Here is a 20,758-nt window from a genome sequence, read left to right as displayed (position 1 = left end):
TTCTGAGAGATTTTATCATGTTTCAGAGGAACTCTTTGATCGCGGCCGTGTCTCCATGTGGATCTGGGAAGTTTTTTGGTCGTGGCAACAGTTTTAGCTCTGGTTCAGTTCTTTCTCATCAAGGACTCTGAAAATCACAGGAAGAAAAGTAAGCAGAAGTCATTTCAGTATAACTGCTCTCTTGTTTCCTCAGAAATGAAATGTCTTTTCTGCAGATCCTGATCAGATGAATTCCTCCAGCAGACCTGCAGAGGAACCACGAACTGATGATCACATCTAACAGCTTCACAAGGGGAGGAAAAATACTGAGAGTTACTGTTGGAGCTAAAATGTACTCTGGTACAAGTACATGCACAAAGATGAAAGTACTGCTCCGGTGAAAGAACCCAGAGTATTCATGAAGATGAAGTACAGATAGTACTGCTCCGGTGAAAGAACCCAGAGTATTCATGAAGATGAAGTACAGATAGTACTGCTCCGGTGAAGGGTACCGAGAGTATTCATGAAGATGAAGTACAGATAGTACTGCTCTGGTGAAAGAACCCAGAGTATTCATGAAGATGACGTACAGATAGTACTGCTCCGGTGAAGGAGCCGAAACAAAACCAGCAAGAAAAACTGAACAGCAAATGTAACCTGATATTAAAATTTTTAAGGAACACCTTTAAATAAAAATCCTTCTTTTTCTCCTCACTTCTGCTCAAGGTCATGATAAAGTGACGGGCTGCTGCTGGGATGAAGATGGAGTCAGTTCAGGTTCTTCTGGTGCAGTTTGGAGAAAATCTGTTTCGTGTTTCATATCAATCTGAATTCTTTTCACATCAGTCCAGTCGCCCCCTGATGGTCATGAAGGTTTAAAGCTCTTCAGACCAGAGTCCAGGTCCAGGTTCTGAACATTCAGAGAGAGACGTTAATCTTTGAGTTTTGTCCTCAATGGGCCGCCGTACTCTCCTCTTCAATCACTGTGGAAGTTCATTCATCAACATTTTCCAGGTTTGATGGAGCCTGGACAGATCACAGTCCTCCACAGTCCTCCAGAGTCCATCAGAGTCCTCCAGAGTCCTCCAGAGTCCATCAGAGTCCAGTAGAGTCCTCCAGAGTCCATCAGAGTCCTCCACAGTCCTCCAGAGTCCATCAGAGTCCTCCACAGTCCTCCACAGTCCATCAGAGTCCTCCACAGTCCTCCACAGTCCTCCAGAGTCCATCAGAGTCCAGTAGAGTCCTCCAGAGTCCTCCAGAGTCCATCCGAGTCCATCAGAGTCCATCAGAGTCCAGTAGAGTCCAGTAGAGTCCTCCAGAGTCCTCCAGAGTCCATCAGAGTCCATCCGAGTCCATCAGAGTCCATCAGAGTCCAGTAGAGTCCAGTAGAGTCCTCCAGAGTCCTCCAGAGTCCATCAGAGTCCATCAGAGTCCAGTAGAGTCCAGTAGAGTCCTCCAGAGTCCTCCAGAGTCCATCCTGGAGGACCATCACAGGCTTCAGGTCAGCTGGCAGCAGGGGGGTTGAAGGCAGCGTGGACGGGGCCGACGAACTCAGCCTGTTTTTCAGCAGATTTTCCAGACGAACTGAACTCGTCCCCTCCTGGTTGTGGACCTGAGAAGGACTAAGGTGCCAATGACCCCTGAGTCCATCCAGACGGTCTGTGTGGACAATAAACTGGACTGGGCTGAAAACACTGACTCACTCTGAGTCAGCTGGTTTATTCTATATTCTATATTCAAATGTTGGTAGACTGCTGTTTTATTCATCACTTTGTAGGTACAGGAACAAATGGACATTTATATTTTATTTTATTTTAGTGTTTTACACTTCTTAAGACTTTTGAATGGGAGCATCTGTAACTGATTCTGATTCTGATTCTGATCAGAGTCCATCACAGGGACAGACAGACCTGATGTTCCCCCACCGCTGACACTGTAATCGATCATGACTGATGATTGGAGTTCAGACTGTGTTCATGTTCATCTGCGCATGCTCAGTCCCTCCCCTTCCTCCCCCCTCAGCATCCCCTCCATCCTCCAGCAGCTCCCTCCTCTCCGGATGTCTCCGGATCTGCTCGGCCGCCTGCAGCAGGTAAGACCCCGCTGTCACTCCGGTCCTCCGCCCGTCTAACCGGAGCCACCGTCGATGGCTGTCCGGTGGATACCGACTCCATCCCGGTCATCCCCCACCCCCCCCCCCCCCCCAGCCGGTTAAATCGGTACTTCCCGTCTCCGTGTTGGCTCATTTGGATGATCCGGATCAGGATCAGGACTCTCCATCCTCCGTCTGCCCGACTTATCAGCCCTCAGGTCGGATGATGAATGAGTCGGTGGCGCTTATCTGTCCGGGCTGGTCCTGATATGATCACACACACAGAGACACACAGAGACACACAGAGACACACACACAGAGACACACACACACAGACACACAGAGACACACACAGACACACAGACACACACACACAGAGACACACAGACACACACACACACAGACACACAGAGACACACAGAGACAGAGACACACACAGACACACAGACACACACACACAGAGACACACAGAGACACACACAGACACACACACACACACACACACACACACACACACACTTAGTGCTCCAGGTTTCGGCAGGTTGACGTATCAAGGTCACACCGTCTCTGTGCACATCAGGAGCTGACACACTGGCCGGGGGGCCCCGGGCCCTCCTGGCCCCCCCGGCCCCCTCCCTGTGGCACCGGGAGCTCCCAGAAGGAGTTAAAGGGAAAGAGATGTTTTGGAGGAAACTGAATCAGGTTTGATGAGGACCGTCTCAGTATTTCATCAGATCCTGAACCTGCAGCCGTCATCATGATAAATCGTTTAACTGTCACCTTTATCTGTCAGTGGCTTTAAATAAGAAAACAGAATTATGACGTAGACCAGGACCACAGGATCCGGTTCCCTTTGTCCTGAGGCCCGGACTCCTCTTTAGTGTGTGGACACTGATGAGGACTGAGGTTCTGGTTTCAATTCTTCATTCACCTCAACAGGAAGAAGAGGCTGCGATGACGAGAGGAGGAAGAAATGGAAATAAAATCTACCGAGGTGAGACGCCATTATTACATTGATGATGTGAATTGAACTATGTTTTTTTGTGCTTCACTGTTGGCACCAAAAGCTTTGTGAGTCTCCAGACGTGGAAAAAATTCTCGTTTAGTCCAAGTTCCAAAAAACCCCCCAAAACAAACAGAAACTTCTGCAGAGTTTGTCACCGTCTGACATGATGACAGAAACTCCACAGAGACCTTTGACCTCTTACTGTGGATGTCACCTCCTCAGTGAGGACGATGGCGGAGACATGAACACACCCAGCAGGTTTCGATGGAGTCCTCTTTTAACGCCGTAGAGCTCCGCGAGCTCCAAGGCGGAGGAGGCCGGCAGGTCGTGTCTGCGGCTCAGGCCTCTACGTCCTGGACGCCGTCCGCCCGCGGCTTTGAGAACGCCTCCTACCAGCCGGACGAGCAGCACGAAGAGCAGGCGGCAGCTGGGCCCTCGACCTCTGACAGCAGCACGGTTCGTTTGGTTCCTCACCTGTCCTCACCTGTCCTCTCCCATCTTCACGTCTCCTCACCTGACCTGTCCTCACCTGTCCTCACCTGTCCTCTCCCATCTTCACGTCTCCTCACCTGACCTGTCCTCTCCCATCTTCACGTCTCCTCACCTGACCTGTCCTCACCTGTCCTCACCCATCTTCATGTCTCCTCACCTGACCTGTCCTCTCCCATCTTCACGTCTCCTCACCTGACCTGTCCTCTCCCATCTTCACGTCTCCTCACCTGACCTGTCCTCACCTGTCCTCACCCATCTTCATGTCTCCTCACCTGACCTGTCCTCACCTGTCACGGTTCGTTTGGTTCCTCACCTGTCCTCACCTGTCCTCACCCATCTTCACGTCTCCTCACCTGACCTGTCCTCACCTGTCCTCACCTGTCCTCTCCCATCTTCACGTCTCCTCACCTGACCTGTCCTCACCTGTCCTCACCTCTCCTCTCCCATCTTCACGTCTCCTCACCTGACCTGTCCTCACCTTTCCTCACCCATCTTCACGTCTCCTCACCTGACCTGTCCTCACCTGTCCTCACCCATCTTCATGTCTCCTCACCTGACCTGTCCTCACCTGTCCTCACCTGTCCTCTCCCATCTTCACGTCTCCTCACCTGACCTGTCCTCACCTGTCCTCACCTGTCCTCACCCATCTTCACGTCTCCTCACCTGACCTGTCCTCTCCCATCTTCATGTCTCCTCACCTGACCTGTCCTCACCTGTCCTCACCCATCTTCACGTCTCCTCACCTGACCTGTCCTCACCTGTCCTCTCCCATCTTCACGTCTCCTCACCTGACCTGTCCTCACCTGTCCTCATCTTTCTTCCAGGGGGAGCAGCATCAGGATCGTCCCCCCAGGCCGTTGGATGAGGAGGAAGGCGTTCTTGGGCAGGAGGACGGGCAGGACTTCACTGAGCTGACTCCTGCTGACGACCACTCGGCGGACTACGGCTTCATCTTCGCCCTGGTGTTCCTGGTGAGCGGCATCGTCCTCGTGGTCATCGCCTACACCATCCCTCGGGAGGCAAAGGTCGACCCGGACCTGCTGTCGGCTCGCCAGATGGAGAAGCTGGAGATGTACTACGCCCAGCTGGGCTCCCACCTGGACAAGTGCATCATCGCGGGCCTGGGCCTGCTGACCCTGGGGGGGATGTTCCTGTCGGTTCTGCTCATGGTGTCCATCTGCCGGGGCGAGATGTACCGGCGCCGGGCGGCGTTTGTCCGACCCAAGAGGACTTATGGCTCCATCAACCTGAGGATGAAACAGCTGGCCACTGGAGAGGCCGGAGGAGGCGAGGCGTTTTTGGTGGAACATCCGGAGACGGGGAATAACCAACAGCCAGGTCCGGACTGGGACTCCAGATCCGAACCAGGACCGAGTAGTTCTTCTGCTGGGGCTTCTTCTTCTGCACACGGACTCAACTAGCTGAGCCTTGCGTTCTGCCGTCCTCTCAGCGAGCCCTCAGTTGCTAAACGGAGCAGGTCCTCATTTGTGCCAACAGGAGAAGCACATCGTGAGCACCAGGCTTTCAGCTTCAGCCCAACGTTCTGGGTTGAGGTTATGGGATATTTGCTCTGACCAATCAGCAGGGACGTCTGAGGGCTCGGCCCAGTTCAGACGAGGTAAGTCTGTGGATCAGAGCCAGGACGGATGTCAAACAGTAGAGCTCTAATGTGAAAGCACATTGTGTGTGATGAACCTGGAAAGATTCAGTGTTGATGCTCAGTTATCACACAAACTGATGTTCAACATTTAAATCCTAAACACCAGATTAACCTGAACACAGATATGAAATATCTGACTTTCATTATCTGACTTGATTAATTAATTGTGATAGAAACTGTCGCAGAAATAAATTGAGGCAACATTTTTGAAAGCAATAACTTCACATCTACAGTCCAAACCAGAGCCAGAGAATAAAATAATCTAATAACAAACCCATCAGGAAGCAGTCACACGGACAAAACAGACAAAACACGCTGAAACAAAAACATGTGTCATCAGCCTCAACCCCCCAGGATCAGTTTGTCTCACAACTTGACAGAAAGCAAAGATTTGAGACATGTTGAAGGACAAATGTTTCTTAGTGACCATCAGACTGAACTGATCTCTTCATTTATTCTTCACTGAAAATATGAAATGTCAACAACTTTAAGAAGTTTGAAGACTTAGCTCCATCAGTGACCAAAGACTGCTTTTGAAGTTATTGTTCCTCTGCAGTTAAAACACATTTATGTCAACTTCCAAACCTGATGGCTCTTCCTGTTTCCCCCTTAAACAGAATCAGCTGATCTGTCCGATCTGGATCAGTCCGACTCTCTGACTCCTTCTGTGTGTTTATCCGTCCATCCTCATCCTCCATCTTTGACAGTGACGTCTGGAGTCACGTCTTTCCATCGGACGCTCCTATTGGCTCCGGTGGGTGATGTCACAGCCAATCAGGATCAGTCCTGAATGTTTCTGAGTTGACAGAATAAAGACAATCAGATATTTGGAACTGATTTTTCATCATTAACAAGCAAAACTCCTGATCAGATAAAGATAGAAACAACCCAAACACACGAGAGGAACTTTTCTTTGGAGACGAAGGAAACATTCAGAGTCTGAACTGATCAGACAGAATCAGCTGAGTCTGAATGTGAGGAGACTTTTAAAAAATGAAAAACACAAAGAGATCAAACCGAAAAGCTCAAAAGGACAAAGTTTGAGTAAAGAAATGCAGAGAAGGTGCAGAAAAGGTGTTAGAGAATGATGAGTGTCAGACTGAGAGGTGTCAAAGTGAAATGAGTCCCAATTTAGTTCATGACACACACATTACCCAGAAACCACTGGGAGCATCACACCCACCCACTTCAATGTTTAGTTTAGTCATTTCCATCACGTCCTTCTATCACTGTGATCTCTGGTCCTGGAAGACAAAACAGATTTTAATTATTGTGTTATTTAGAAATATAATCACAGACTCCACACCTCAGTTGTGTTGTGATTTTTGTCTTGAAGTCAAAGTGTTGTGGAGGCTGATGGTTTATTTTCTTATAAAACATCTTAAAGAACTGAACGAGTAAAATCAGGTCATGACAACAACATTTACAGTGTTGAGGCCACAACATTAAATACAGACAACCACATTTATTCACTAAAGACACAAAAATCAACGTATCTGTGTGTTTGTGTGTGTTCGACAGGAAAACAACACAATCAGCTGCCGTGTTCACTGTGAACAGGTAACACAATCTAACTGCTGAGCTGCTGCAACAACAAATATTAACCACCAGTGAAGTCCATGGGATGGAGGAATTTACAGGCTGTTATTAACATGGACACAAGATGGCGTCTGCTACAGGAAGTGATGTCATCACCAATCAGCCACTGACAGACAGTTTCATGTCCAGACCTGACGGAGCTGAAGACAAACAGACCAGGAAATGTTTTCGTGCCACTTTGACAGCATAATGACGTTTCTGAATTTATTATCCTGATTAATATTATTGAGGACGAAGCTGTTTGTCTGTTTTCAGGGATTTTGCTGTTTCTGTTTGTTCTGATTTGTTTTAAAGTAAATCCATCATTATGATGATTAAACACTGATATGTTGAAGACAATGAGGTGAATCTGCAGTCAGTTTATGTTCATATTCATTCAGAGCTCCGGCTCCAACATGGATATGAACATTAAATCAAAGCCGTCTGTGCTTTTTATTTCATTCTGGTTCAGATTCTGCAGGTTTTATATTTCAGCAGAGAAACCAGCCAGAAGTTACACAATGAAGGAAGCTGTCAGTCAGTCAGGAAGGAAAGGAGGAAGAATGTGACACCTTCTGATCCAGATCAACGAGGGCAGACTGAACAACACAAACTACATCCTACCAACCATCACACAGGTGAGACGACACCTGATCCACACAAACTGAACAGTGTAACCTTCACGACTGCTGATTCAGACTGAATCTCTTTGATCTGGGTGTTCCTAATAAACCGACTCCTGACTGCTTCATTCATGAAGGCCGCCCTGATACAAACTCAGCTGACCCCTCCAGGCTCCTGTAGACGAGATAAAACAAAGCGTGTCCTCAGAAACAGTTGAGAACTGAACTAACAGGTTTCACTGTTCCACAACAATCATCAGGAACAACATCTCCACCCTCATTTTCCTGAGAAGGAGGGAGTGTTACCACGGAAAGGTGGAGGAGGTCCAATATTCCTGAACATCACCTGAGCTGAATGTTCATGATGACAATCAGTCAATAACCAATGAACCACCTGAGCACCTGCTGCTGTGACGGAGTTCATCACAACTACACAACTACACAAATGAACTCACTTTAGATTTGATCAGAGAAAAAGAGAACAACAACAGAGTCAAATCAGAATCTACAACATCTGTGATCTGGAGAGGATGGAGACACACACACAGACACACACAGACACACACAACGGCCTGAACCGACACACACAGACACACACAACGCCCCGAACCGAAACACACATAGACAACGCCCTGAACCAACACACACACACAGACACACACAACGCCCTGAACCAAGACAGACAGACACACAGACAGACTCACACTCACACACACAGACACACACACTCAGACTCACACACACACACACACACACACACACACACACACACTCAGACAGACAAACAGACAGACTCACACACACACACACACACACACACACACACACAGACTCACACACTCATCTACACTTGTCCTGTGTCGTCATAACGTCCCAAACCTCCTCTGGACCGGAGCAGCTCTGTTAACGGCTGTTATTAACGGATGATGTCATTCAATGACGTCACCGGCCGTTTAACAGCATCGTCACAGGTGCCGGTGCTGACGTCAGCTGTCCCTGATGGTTCTCACCGGCTTCAGCAGCTGACGTTGATCCGGACCAGATCAGGACCCAGAGACACACCGGAAGCAGCTCCATGGCGGTCCGACTCTCCACTACAGTCACCGGCCCACATCAGGAACATCTGGAGGACCGAGCTGCAGCCTCCTCACACTCTGATTGGCTGATCACACACCTTCTGCACGGCCTTCACAATAAAAGCCTGTCCTGGACGGACCGAAGACCGCAGAACCGGGTCGGTCCGGACAGACAAAACACAATCCTGACTTTACTTCTGCTGTGAGAGAAACTCATCATTTAACTGAAACAACACAAAAAGGATTTGGACTGTTGGACCAACAACTCATGTCAATTCAATCAGACTGATGAATCAGCTGAAATCAGAGTCAGAGAGCGGACAGCAGGTGGCGCCAGTTCTACGTCATGTTGTGTTTTGTTGTGGTGATTAATGGACTCACACTGACACCTTCCGGTCAGAGTGGTACATTGCATGTACCTGTCTTCAGAGAGCCAAAAGTGTGGAGGAGTTTTTGTGCCACTGTGAAATAAATAAATACATCATTAAATAAAAAAATCATTAGTTAAATACTTAAATGTGTTATTTATTAATTGAAATACCGATTGATTTAATGTAAAAACACATAATTATTTCAGTATTTAATTAATCATTTCGTGGTCCTGTGATGCAGTGTTTCATTAATTAATTTAATCTGTCAAACTCACCCATCAAAGTCAGTGGGCGGGACTAACGCCTGATTGGTTACCCAGAGCATCAAGTCAAAACAGATCGAATCCAGATCACGGATCGACGCAGAGCTGGAGAACACACTCCGGTACACAACAGCACAAAGGTCCGCACAGACTGCCGAACTGGGTCAATAATAATCATTCAATCGTTCCGTCCCGCGAGTGGCAGAGTCGGACAAAATGCTGAGAAGTTCCCCGGAGCTGCGGAGAGAAGCGGACCTGTCCCAGAGACTAGCTGCTTTAGCTGATTGATTTGTGATATTTTTCTGTCTTGTAGCTGAAGTATCAAAACTCTCTGAGCCAGAAGGAACAAGAGAGACCACCAACACAAACCGAAGTCTGATGTCTGGCTTAAAGAGGAGCTTCTTTCTTCAGGACTTGGAGGGCAAAGAGTCACATTTTTGGATGAGTAAAACGAATTTAGCTAATCCATAAAGTTTACTGTCTGTGGCAAGTTGAAATTGTGCAGTTCTACTTAGCATTTCCATTTCTTTTTCAAAGACATACGTTTCTTAATGTCCATATTTGACTCATACTTATGTAGTTTGTCACGTCATGTTGTGAACACCTGGTAAGTTTTCACAGGCCTTGTTTAGTTTTTGGTAAGTCAGTATGATGTGCTTTTTTCCACAGGGGATGATGGTTTTAACAAACTTATGGAAGTGTTCCTGAAACTCCAAGAAGGGGGAGTATTTGAATTTCTAAAAATTGCAGGATCTACTCGCAGTCGAAATCTGGCAGGCCGTTTTGTTTCATACGCCTTCTGATCTTTGACACTCCAAGCATTGCTGCAATTAGACAAGCTGGTGCTCCAGAAAGAACTTGATGTTCCAGAACTGAAGTCAGAATGCCCAACGCCCCGGTCCCTGTGTGCGTTGTCTGTTGTGTCCTGGTACCAGAGAAGCAGCGGAGCACTTCTTCTAAATTTGCAGTCACTTTGCAGACCAAGCATGCTCTGGGTCTGCAGTACCTGCTTCCACATATTCAGCAAGGTCTAAAAGATCAACAACTCCCGTGAAAGTTCATGCACGTCCTCTATTGCCGCCATGTTTTGAAAGGCTTCCGCACAGACTTCAGACCAAAGCAATGGATCACAGTAAATTGGCATTAGTCCCGCCCACTGACTTTGACAGATAAATAAATTCATGAAACACTGCATCACAGGACCACAAAAATAATTAAATACTGAAATAATTGTGTTTTTACATAAAATCAATTGGTATTTCAATTGACACATTTAAGTAATTATTTAATTATATATTTATTAATTTATTTAATGAAGTATTTATTTATTTCATAGTGGCACAAAAACTCCTCCATACATATGCTGGTGTGACGTATATCTGACAAGTGACGATGTGACACTGACTTCTGGTGTCCAGCAGGTGGCGCTCTGAGTCTGACTTCATGTTGACTGAAGTTCAGGAATGTGGTCATCAGTTTGGGTCGGTTCGGATGATCAATGTTGGACTGGCAGGAAGTGACGCAGAAACCAGAACTGTCCAAACCTCGATGCTCGTTTTTCCATTAGTTTTATTTGATTCCACTAATTCTCCTTCTTTTGGTCACCTGGTCCGGAGTTCTGGTTCCGGTCTGTCGGTGTTTCCAGTCTGTTGGCGGTCCAGATGTTCTGTCATCACTGATGAATTCTGTAGTTTGAATCTGACACAGGTTTTTATTTTCTGCCCTGACAGAGCCTCGACTATTCAGGTGAACCTGAATGTTTCCATCAGATCACAATGTGACACGTTGTCAGTCTGTTCTGATCAGTGTGTTCATGTTAATCAATCTTTATTTGAGAAGTACTTTTCATGCAAGTTTATTACAAAGACCTTTTAAAGAGGAATGAATGATAAGAAGCTTTTGAAATGATCCAGTTTCCCGTTCTAAACTGGTTCACACATCAGAAAGGACCCACTGCACATGTCTGATGGCTCAGGACTGATGTGGATCCTGTTCATCTGTGGATGACTTTATTTTCTTCCTGCAGAAGAGAAAACAAAATTACATGGAAGAAAACCTAAACTGTCAGCAGGATGTTTTATTTATTCAACTACTTGTGGTCAAGTCTGTCATTCATAATCAGGTTGAACATGGTCTCTGCCTTGGTTACATTCCTGAGATCCTGAGCCCATAAACAGAGAGCGTCATGATAAATCCTGAGATACAGTTTGACTTGTTAGAACAAATGTGACATTGGTGTCAGTATTATTATTGATCAGCATTAATTGTCTTTGTATTTGTAAAATTATGTGTTTAGGTCGTTCTACAGCTGAGCTGATGTTTCTATCTTTATCTGATCAGGAGTTCTGCTCATTCTTTGGAGCAGTAATGATGAACAATCAGCTCCAAATATCCAGAGACTTTGGCAGCTAGGCCTCTGAATGACACACTCTGATTGGCTGTGACATCTATCAAAGATGGAGGATGAGAATGGACGGATAAACACAGAGGTAAACTGATATTCGGAAGTATCGACACTTTAACGGGCTAAAAGGTAAAACCTGCTGTAAAATACCAGAAGGGACACTCTGATCAACTCATGGATGAAGATGATTCATAATGTGAGCTCTGCTTAAAAGACATTTAAGGACAGTCATGATAACTGTCTTAAGTTTGAATAAATCTATTTGGATGTGTTGATTTGAACTTACTAGTGCGACATATGCAGAAAACTATTCCAAGAAGTAAAGCAAGACATAACCCTGCAATAACCACGTACAGACGGACCGGTGTGTTCGTTCCCCCTGAAATACAGAACAAAGTCATTTAGCATACACTCAGATCGTCACTGAAGATGTGCATGCTGCTGAAACCTATGAAAACAAGTTCAGACGTTTCTCAAACATCACTGGAGGAAATTGTTGGACATGGAAATGGACAATATTTTTCAGTACACGACTAATATGTGAATCCTGAAGTGATGAATGAACTTTGGATTGTTCCACAGAGTTTATATTCACTTCAGGAACTGAATCATGATTCTAATCCATCAGATTTATGTCAGTCCTCACATCAGATGTTTTGAAATCTGTTACTGGGTAAGAAGAACTCTCTGTGAAAACTATCGACAAAGGAGGATTTAAAACCATCCGAAGATTAAAATACCAAGAGGAAGAATCTCACCGTCAAAATGAACGTAGGTCTCAGCCTCAGTCTGATGTCTGATGCTCTCCTGTGTAGATACACAGCGATAGTAGCCGGTCTTGGTCACTTTAATTTGGAGGGTGATGTCGTAGCTTCCTCCTCTTTCAGAGATCTTTGGTTCTTCAGCAGGGAGGATGTTTCCTTCTCTGTCCTTCCACTGGACTTCAGGTTTGGGTGAAGCTCCAAGAACTTGACACTGCAACAGTTCCCAGTCTTCTCCTCTTTGCAGCGTTGTGACAGATGGTTTTGGAGCTGCACCTGTTGACATAATCATAATCCCTGATTGGTTGATGACTTCAACAGTTTCTATTGCAGATTGGAAAGAGAGCCATTCACACCTCCTATCTGCTCACCCTCACCTCACTCCCCACCCCCCGTCTCTCCATCTCCCTGCCTGCACTGTAGATCTGTGAGGAAGATGTCTGTCTACTCTTTAGGAAACAGAAAACCAGGAATGCCAGGAACCAGGAAACCAAATGGCGTGTCCTCTTCCTGACTGAGAGTTTGTGTTGACAAACTGGCCCCATCTTCATCTGGATCTTGAACAGATATTTTGAGCTGCGTGAAGTTCCCTCCTGCTCACTCCACCAACATCCCAGTCCCCAAGAAGTCCACCATTCAGGACTAAATGATGACAGACCTGTTGCCCTGACATCTGTGGTCATGAAGTCCTTTGAGAGACTGGTGCTGATCCATCTGAAGGACATCACAAGCCCCCTGTTGGACCTCCTGCAGTTTCCCTCCTGGGAAAATAGGTTGGCTGATGATGCAGTCAATGTGGGACTGGCTACATCCTGCACCACTTTGACTACCCAGGGATGCATGCCATGCTCGGCTTTTACCACTGTCATCCCAGACATCTTCCCCCAGAAGCTCACCCAGCTCACTGTGCCCACCTCCACTTGTCAGTGGATCACCAGCGTCCTGGCTGACAGGAAACAGCAGGTGAAGTTGGGGAGTATCACATCTGGCATAAGGACCATCAGCACCCAGAGGTGTGTTCTCTCCCTACACAAACAACTGCACCTCAGGGGACTGGTCGGTGAAGCCCCTGAAATTTGTAAATGACTGGTCCAGTGATGCATTCAGAACCATCCTCACTCAACACACTCCTGCCTCTCACCATCCTCAAAAACACAGTGCCTACTGTAGGTAACTTCAGATTCCGAGGATCCACCTTTCACAGGATTTGAGGTGGTCCTCACTCATAAACAATGTCCGGGAGAAGGCCCAGCAGTTGTACTTGGTACAGCAGCTCAGGAAGCTCAAGCCCTTCCACGGGAGCTGCTGGTCATCTTCTACACTGCCATCATTCAGTCTTTGCTGTGCACATCCACCACTGTCTGCTTTGGCTCAGCCACAAAACAGGACAGGACCAGACTGCAAAGGACAATCAGGTCTGCAGAGAAGACCATCAGTGCTGATCTTCCCACCATCCAGGACACAAACTCTTAAAACATCTCCTTCCAGGCAGGCGCTACAGAGTGCTGTTTGTGAAAACCAGCCAGCACAGAGACAGTTTCTTACCCAGTTTCTTCGTCAGTCTGATGAACATTGTCGGAGCATTCAAGTACAGGACTCTAAATAACACATGGCGTATTTTATCCTCAGGCTATTTGCACATTTTTTTTCAATCTTCACTGTGAATTAATATTTAAAGTTATATTTTTTATATTATATATTCTTCTCACTGTCTTGTCCGTCCAATTTTATATGTTTACTTTCACCTTGTCATGAACATATCTCCCATTTAAAAACACTCACATGCTGAGAGTAAAATGAACCAAATCACATTACTTGTTTGAGTTCCCAACTGATTCTGATAAACAAGAACTTAAAGAACTTTTAAGGATTAGAAAATTAATTCCTCAATCTTTTAGTTCAGCACCTCTTTTTCAGTTTTTTTTTTTTTTAGACACATTAAAATGTGGATTAAAATGTGTCTGATGCTGGATGGGTGCTGTCATATAAGACAAAGGGAAGCAAACACGGATACACAAACATTGAAATATTCTGAATGAGCAGCTTAATGTTAGAAATATCTAAGTCAAAGAACAATTAATGTGTGAACTTCCAGCTAATCATGATATCCTTCAATGATATTGTACAAGGCTACAACAGGACGACTGACGTCATCAGAATCACGACTCACCTGGGATGTTTTCGTCACCTCTGTCTTTTAACCTTTTGTGGCTCAGAGGTTGCATACGACCCGACATGAATGTGGAAAAGTCCATAAATACATTGACTACATATTTCCACATGGAGCCAAATGTTCATATAAACACGTTATATCTCATCTGAAAGCTCAGATGTTCGTTTTTTCATCGCCCTTAACGATCTTCACGGCGGATTTACGACGTTCGAACAGGAACGTCTCACTTTACGGCAGTCAGCCGACAGAAACTAGCTTGCTAACTTGTGTCGCCGCCGTTAAAATCGGTTTATTGGTCCAAAAAGAGACTTTTAAAGACGAAGTGGGCTCTTTTTAAAGAAGAAGAAGCCGCAGATTGAATCCAGCTGGTTTTAAATCCAGTGGATGTAAAAACGAGCCAAATTAAAGTGAATGAATTCCCGCCTTTAGTTTGAACGCTGCTCTTCAAACTTCCGCTTCATCTGCATTTCTGTCAATTTTCACTTTGGACCGAATAACTGACCAATGAGCTTCAAGGTCTCTGACATCCGGACCCGCCCAGCAACAAATCAAACTAATCAGCACCTTTACAGCACCTACACTGACGTCACTAACGAACGCTTTATTCCTCGGCCAATCAGAGGAGTGCGCCTTTCGGCGGCCCCTCATGACTTTGATGGACAGCTGCTTCCGTCCAATCGGAAGTGAGCTCCGTTAAAACAGTCAGAGCGTGTCGGCGGTAAAAGGAGCTGCCTGCCCATATATGGAAGTTAGCGTAGCCGGACTTCCTGCGGCGGAGGCCCGCCCACAGAACAGAGGAAGTCCTTATCGGGCCACAGAGAGCAGATCGAATAAACTAAAGATGGAAATGTGGATGTGAACATGAAGTGCAGCTTCTTTTAGTCGGCTTTAACATTCAGGGACACTTTTAGAGCCACTCAACACTTTTCTCTTCTTTATTTGGAGCTCTGGAGAGCTTTTCTAAAGCTCTGTAGTCCTCTGATGGAGATGATCTGTGCTGCACTTTGGGAAATATCTCAGAGACACTTCAGTCTATCAACATGACATTTGGTACAGATGTTGGACGCCAGCTGACGAACGGACGGTGTGAACGTGGGCCTGATATCTGCTGATACGACGGTTTTACTGCGGTCTAAATATGAGCTGGAAGTCAAAGAAGAGCAGCGTTTCCGTGTTTGTCGGTTCAATCCTTCGTCAGCTCTACAGATTCTGAGCTGAAAGTCAAATGAACGGAGCCCATGAAACCTCCGACAGCTCGTTTTCACTCATGCTGTGGAAATGGATCAGGTTCTTGTACTTTTGGTGGAAAACACGGTTAAAAATGGGAAAGTATTCAGAGACAGAAATGCACATCAGTAAAATGAACCCTAACAGGTTAAGGGACCATCTAAAAGGAAGAACAAAGCAAAACAGATGTTAGTTTGTGAAATCATTCGTGTAGAAAACAGATAACAAACCTGGGAATGTATGACAGATCTACCTAAAACCAATTTCACCAACGTCTAAGTTTAAAAACAACATTCAAAGATGTTCATGTTAATGCTGAGCTGGAAACAAACACCTTTCTGGTTGAATCTCGTTTCATCAGTCTGAAGTAGATTCATCTCAAATTTAATCTACCACAAACTGCTGAAAGGTGATTGTTCAGAATGAACTAAACTGGAACGTGTCAGATATCCAACATGTCTGATCCTTCAGAGGGAATCAGCCCAGATGTGGCTGCAGGTCTGTGGGGACGAGGTCCTCCAGATGTGTATTCTGATGTTTGATCTGAGATCAGATCAGTGAATAATCAGGAGTTTGATGAAAACACTCACCAACAAGAAGCTTCACGTGCTGTGTCTGATTTGTACGTCTAAATTCACAGCTGTACTTTCCACTGTCAGACACCTTCGTGTTGCTGATCTTTATGGAGGCGTTTCCGTCCTTCAGTCCTCCAGGAAAATGTGAGACACGACCTTTGAACTGCTCATGTTGACCTGATAGATCTTTACTGGAAGAAAGACCACCTTCATACACATAAACCTCCTTCTGACCGTCAGCCCTCCAGTCAAACCTCTCAGCTGTAATATCCTCTGAGATGGAACAGGGTAAAGTCACATCATGTCCTTCTATCACTGTGATCTCTGGTCCTGGAAGACAAAACATGTTGGATTTAGACACGTGGACGTCTTTGTTCTGACTAAACATCAACTGAATTTAGAATAAAATACTTTCACTTAAAGACAGAAACAACTTAACAAATACAAATTCTGAGACATTTGACTGTTTGGTTTGTCTGTTTGTTGTAAAATGACTCGTTTCTAAATAAACAGGTGTCCATCCACAGAATGAAGAGTTTCAGTGACACTAAATGTTCAGTCAACAGACGGCTCAGCAGGAAATAAGATGATCAGAAAATTACAAACATCTCATTATTTCGTCATGTTATTTTCATTCTGGGACGTTTCAAACAGACTCGTGTTATGAAAGAGGCCGTAATGTGGGAAAGTTTCTTTTTCTCCTGAAGACGTTTGAAATGAGGAAGTGAAGTGATCACCTCAGTAAAGACGAGTGTGTGTGTGTGTGTGTGTGTGTGTGTGTGTGTGTGTGTGTGTGTGGTCGCTCAGCTTCCTCAGCCGTTTAGACAGCTCGAGGTGTTTTTGCCTCCATGTCTGAGGGGCGTTTGGCTCAGTGAGATAAATTCAGAAATCTGTAAAATAATTTAAATTATGATCTATGAGAACATTTAAAGTTACAGTTACACATGAAAACTGTTAAACTTGATGTGAGCTAAAACAGCAAGTTGTTTTTTGGGTGTAAATGAAAAATCACTTTATTCTATTAAAAACTAAATTCTTTTCTTTTGGAGAAAGAATCATTTTTTTTTTTTTTTTTTGCTCACTTTAGATTTCCGTGAAAATTTGTTCACATCAGACAACAAAATAACACAAAAGCTTGACAATGATAAGAAATGTATATACTGTATTAGTTTTCTACATCAGTTCTTTCTTGTATAAATCAGCACCTGTGCTTGTGACAATAACAGTTTAATATTTTATATTAACAAATCTTTGCCCAGTCTCATCAATTTCAAATAACCTGAACATGATTTCACATTTATGTCGCTGTCAAATTAAAAGTAACAGCCGACTTTTTAAACAAATATGAACAGAAAAGTTTGTCGCCGACTCATGGAGAAAGATTTTTAAACGACTTTTACAAACACAAAGTTGTTGTTTTGTGTGCAGCTCAGTTTCTCACCGGGTTCCTCGGCAGACGCTGCTGCAGCCCACATCAGGACGCACACACACAGAGGAAGCAGCTCCATAACTGCAGCTGGCACACAAACCTGCAGCTTTTCTGCAGAACGCTTTCGATTCTCGCAGTCAGCCCCTTCACACGGTCATTGCATCATCAGAAGGAAGGAGAGAGTGAAGAAGTGCAGAGAAATCCACAAACTGAACCTGCTCATCAGATCCATTCAGTGATGCTGGAAAATGAAGAAAAGCCGAAGGAGCTCATCTGTTTATTTATTTAAATAGAAATAAAATTAGAGTTTTTTTATTTTATAATATCTGATCGATGTTTTTCATTTCCTGTTACAGTTTCAGTCTGATCTTTGACCTGAAGGGGGCTCAGATCCACCTTCTCCTCATCTGGTTTCTAAAGAACAAGATGGCCGACAGACCTGTGACCTTTGACCCTTCGATTTTTAATTTTTATTTATTTATGTTTGTTGTGTTGGAGAAACAGAGACTTAGTGAGTCTTGTGTTGATTTTGGAGAAAAGTTTAAGGTTCAGATCAGGTTTCAGATTCAGGTCCAATGAAATCAGCCACTTCCCCAAAATGAGAGTTCAGCACTTTCAGTTTTTCATGAATGTGTGGTTGTGGGTTCTTTTTGTGTTCCTTTTGTGTGGGTTAGGGTTAACCCGAACCCCTGCAGGAACACACAGACAGTCTGTCCAATCAGCTGACGTCCCATGAAACACAACCCCACACAGACAGCAAAGAGAGATGAACGTTCACAGCAGTGATCAGTGTGCTGCTGCTTTAACGTTCACTTGTATGATGCTCCGTTAGTTTTCTGTCTTCACCCTGAACGACAGGAATGAGTCTCTCAGCTGCTTCAGGCTGGAGGAGGCTGGGAAATGTCTTCACTCTGACTTCTGCTGCTCAGAGGTCAGTTCCTCTGATCTTCTTTCTCAGTTCATTTTACAGAAGAGAAACTTTTCGTCCGGAGTATCTCAAACGTCAGCTTTAATCTCCTAAAAGCTGTGATCGAGAGTTTTTGAAGTGAAGCAGCGGAGGAACAACTTCTCCTTTACCTCCTCATTCTTCTGTGGAAATGTCAAACTGTTTTGTTTTTCATTTTATTTGAAAATCTGGATTTTTTCCAGAACAGAAACCTTGAAGGTTTAGATCCTAATGAGCCCGTTTGGGGTCAAGCACGTGAACGTGCCCCAGTAAACATGCTCTGTGCCCCCCTGTAAATGTTAAAAGCTCGAGGAGTGCATTTCCTTTCTAGTCAAGAAACAACAAATCTAAACTGCGTTGTTTAAATGAGACAAAGCATCAGTCGGAGTGTGTCAGAGACAGACTGCTGTCAGTCTGACTTCCTGTTTGTCTCCACACCGTTCGGAGTAGATGATCCTGTGAGCCTCCTTCATGACAAACCACTTGGATGTGTCTTTTCATTATGACATCTTACACAGAGGTTTAAATCAAATCAAAGCTCTCTGAGTGATTTCATACAATAAAACCATCAAACTGATCTCCATGTTGTTGAAGCTCAGTTCTCTTTACCAAGTGAGATCTCAGTGTTTTCACAGAAAGTTCCACATTTTACACACAATGATTCTGAGAGATTTTATCATGTTTCAGAGGAACTCTTTGATCGCGGCCGTGTCTACATGTGGATCTGGGAAGTTTTTTGGTCGTGGCAACAGTTTTAGCTCTGGTTCAGTTCTTTCTCATCAAGGACTCTGAAAATCACAGGAAGAAAAGTAAGCAGAAGTCATTTCAGTATAACTGCTCTCTTGTTTCCTCAGAAATGAAATGTCTTTTCTGCAGATCCTGATCAGATGAATTCCTCCAGCAGACCTGCAGAGGAACCACGAACTGATGATCACATCTAACAGCTTCACAAGGGGAGGAAAAATACTGAGAGTTACTGTTGGAGCTAAAATGTACTCTGGTACAAGTACATGCACAAAGATGAAAGTACTGCTCCGGTGAAAGAACCCAGAGTATTCATGAAGATGAAGTACAGATAGTACTGCTCCGGTGAAAGAACCGAGAGTATTCATGAAGATGAAGTACAGATAGTACTGCTCTGGTGAAAGAACCCAGAGTATTCATGAAGATGAAGTACAGATAGTACTGCTCCGGTGAAAGAACCCAGAGTATTCATGAAGATGAAGTACAGATAGTACTGCTCCGGTGAAAGAACCCAGAGTATTCATGAAGATGAAGTACAGATAGTACTGCTCCGGTGAAGCAACCGAGAGTATTCATGAAGATGAAGTACAGATAGTACTGCTCCGGTGAAAGAACCCAGAGTATTCATGAAGATGAAGTACAGATAGTACTGCTCCGGTGAAAGAACCCAGAGTATTCATGAAGATGAAGTACAGATAGTACTGCTCCGGTGAAAGAACCGAAACAAAACCAGCAAGAAAAACTGAACAGCAAATGTAACCTGATATTCAAATTTTTAAGGAACACCTTTAAATAAAAATCCTTCTTTTTCTCCTCACTTCTGCTCAAGGTCATGATAAAGTGACGGGCTGCTGCTGGGATGAAGATGGAGTCAGTTCAGGTTCTTCTGGTGCAGTTTGGAGAAAATCTGTTTCGTGTTTCATATCAATCTGAATTCTTTTCACATCAGTCCAGTCGCCCCCTGATGGTCATGAAGGTTTAAAGCTCTTCAGACCAGAGTCCAGGTCCAGGTTCTGAACATTCAGAGAGAGACGTTAATCTTTGAGTTTTGTCCTCAATGGGCCGCCGTACTCTCCTCTTCAATCACTGTGGAAGTTCATTCATCAACATTTTCCAGGTTTGATGGAGCCTGGACAGATCACAGTCCTCCACAGTCCTCCAGAGTCCATCAGAGTCCTCCAGAGTCCTCCAGAGTCCATCAGAGTCCATCAGAGCCCATCCGAGTCCATCAGAGTCCATCAGAGTCCATCCGAGTCCATTAGAGTCCTACAGAGTCCTCCAGAGTCCATCAGAGTCCAGTAGAGTCCAGTAGAGTCCTCCAGAGTCCTCCAGAGTCCTCCAGAGTCCATCAGAGTCCAT

At 44.9% G+C, this 20,758-nt stretch overlaps 1 protein-coding gene and 1 long non-coding RNA gene across 5 annotated transcripts in view; one reads left to right on the top strand and one right to left on the bottom strand.

Annotated features, from left to right (window-relative positions):
* The window catches only part of LOC115043988 (butyrophilin-like protein 1), a 34,630-nt gene extending 16,692 nt beyond the window's left edge, over positions 1-17,938 (bottom strand). The window contains exons 1-5 of one of the 4 annotated variants that reach the window (XM_029502796.1): positions 17,722-17,938; positions 16,296-16,610; positions 15,858-15,865; positions 14,476-14,506; positions 12,436-12,581 (exon numbers count right to left, since the gene is read on the bottom strand). In XM_029502796.1, the coding sequence (XP_029358656.1) occupies positions 12,436-12,581; positions 14,476-14,506; positions 15,858-15,865; positions 16,296-16,610; positions 17,722-17,788 (567 nt within the window). In that variant the 5' untranslated portion in view covers positions 17,789-17,938. The remainder of the gene's footprint in view (positions 1-12,435; positions 12,582-14,475; positions 14,507-15,857; positions 15,866-16,295; positions 16,611-17,721) is intronic. The other 3 variants (XM_029502799.1, XM_029502797.1, XM_029502798.1) reach the window with 3 other exon arrangements.
* Positions 63-465, top strand: LOC115043998 (uncharacterized). The gene is made up of 2 exons (XR_003840757.1): positions 63-148; positions 216-465. It is a non-coding gene; the product is annotated as an uncharacterized LOC115043998 (long non-coding RNA).
* Positions 17,939-20,758: the final 2,820 nt, after the last annotated feature.

This window comes from Echeneis naucrates, chromosome 5 (genome assembly GCF_900963305.1).
Source record: "Echeneis naucrates chromosome 5, fEcheNa1.1, whole genome shotgun sequence".
In the NCBI taxonomy this organism is placed as follows: domain Eukaryota; kingdom Metazoa; phylum Chordata; class Actinopteri; order Carangiformes; family Echeneidae; genus Echeneis; species Echeneis naucrates.
This window is presented reverse-complemented; position numbering and strand designations above follow the sequence as displayed.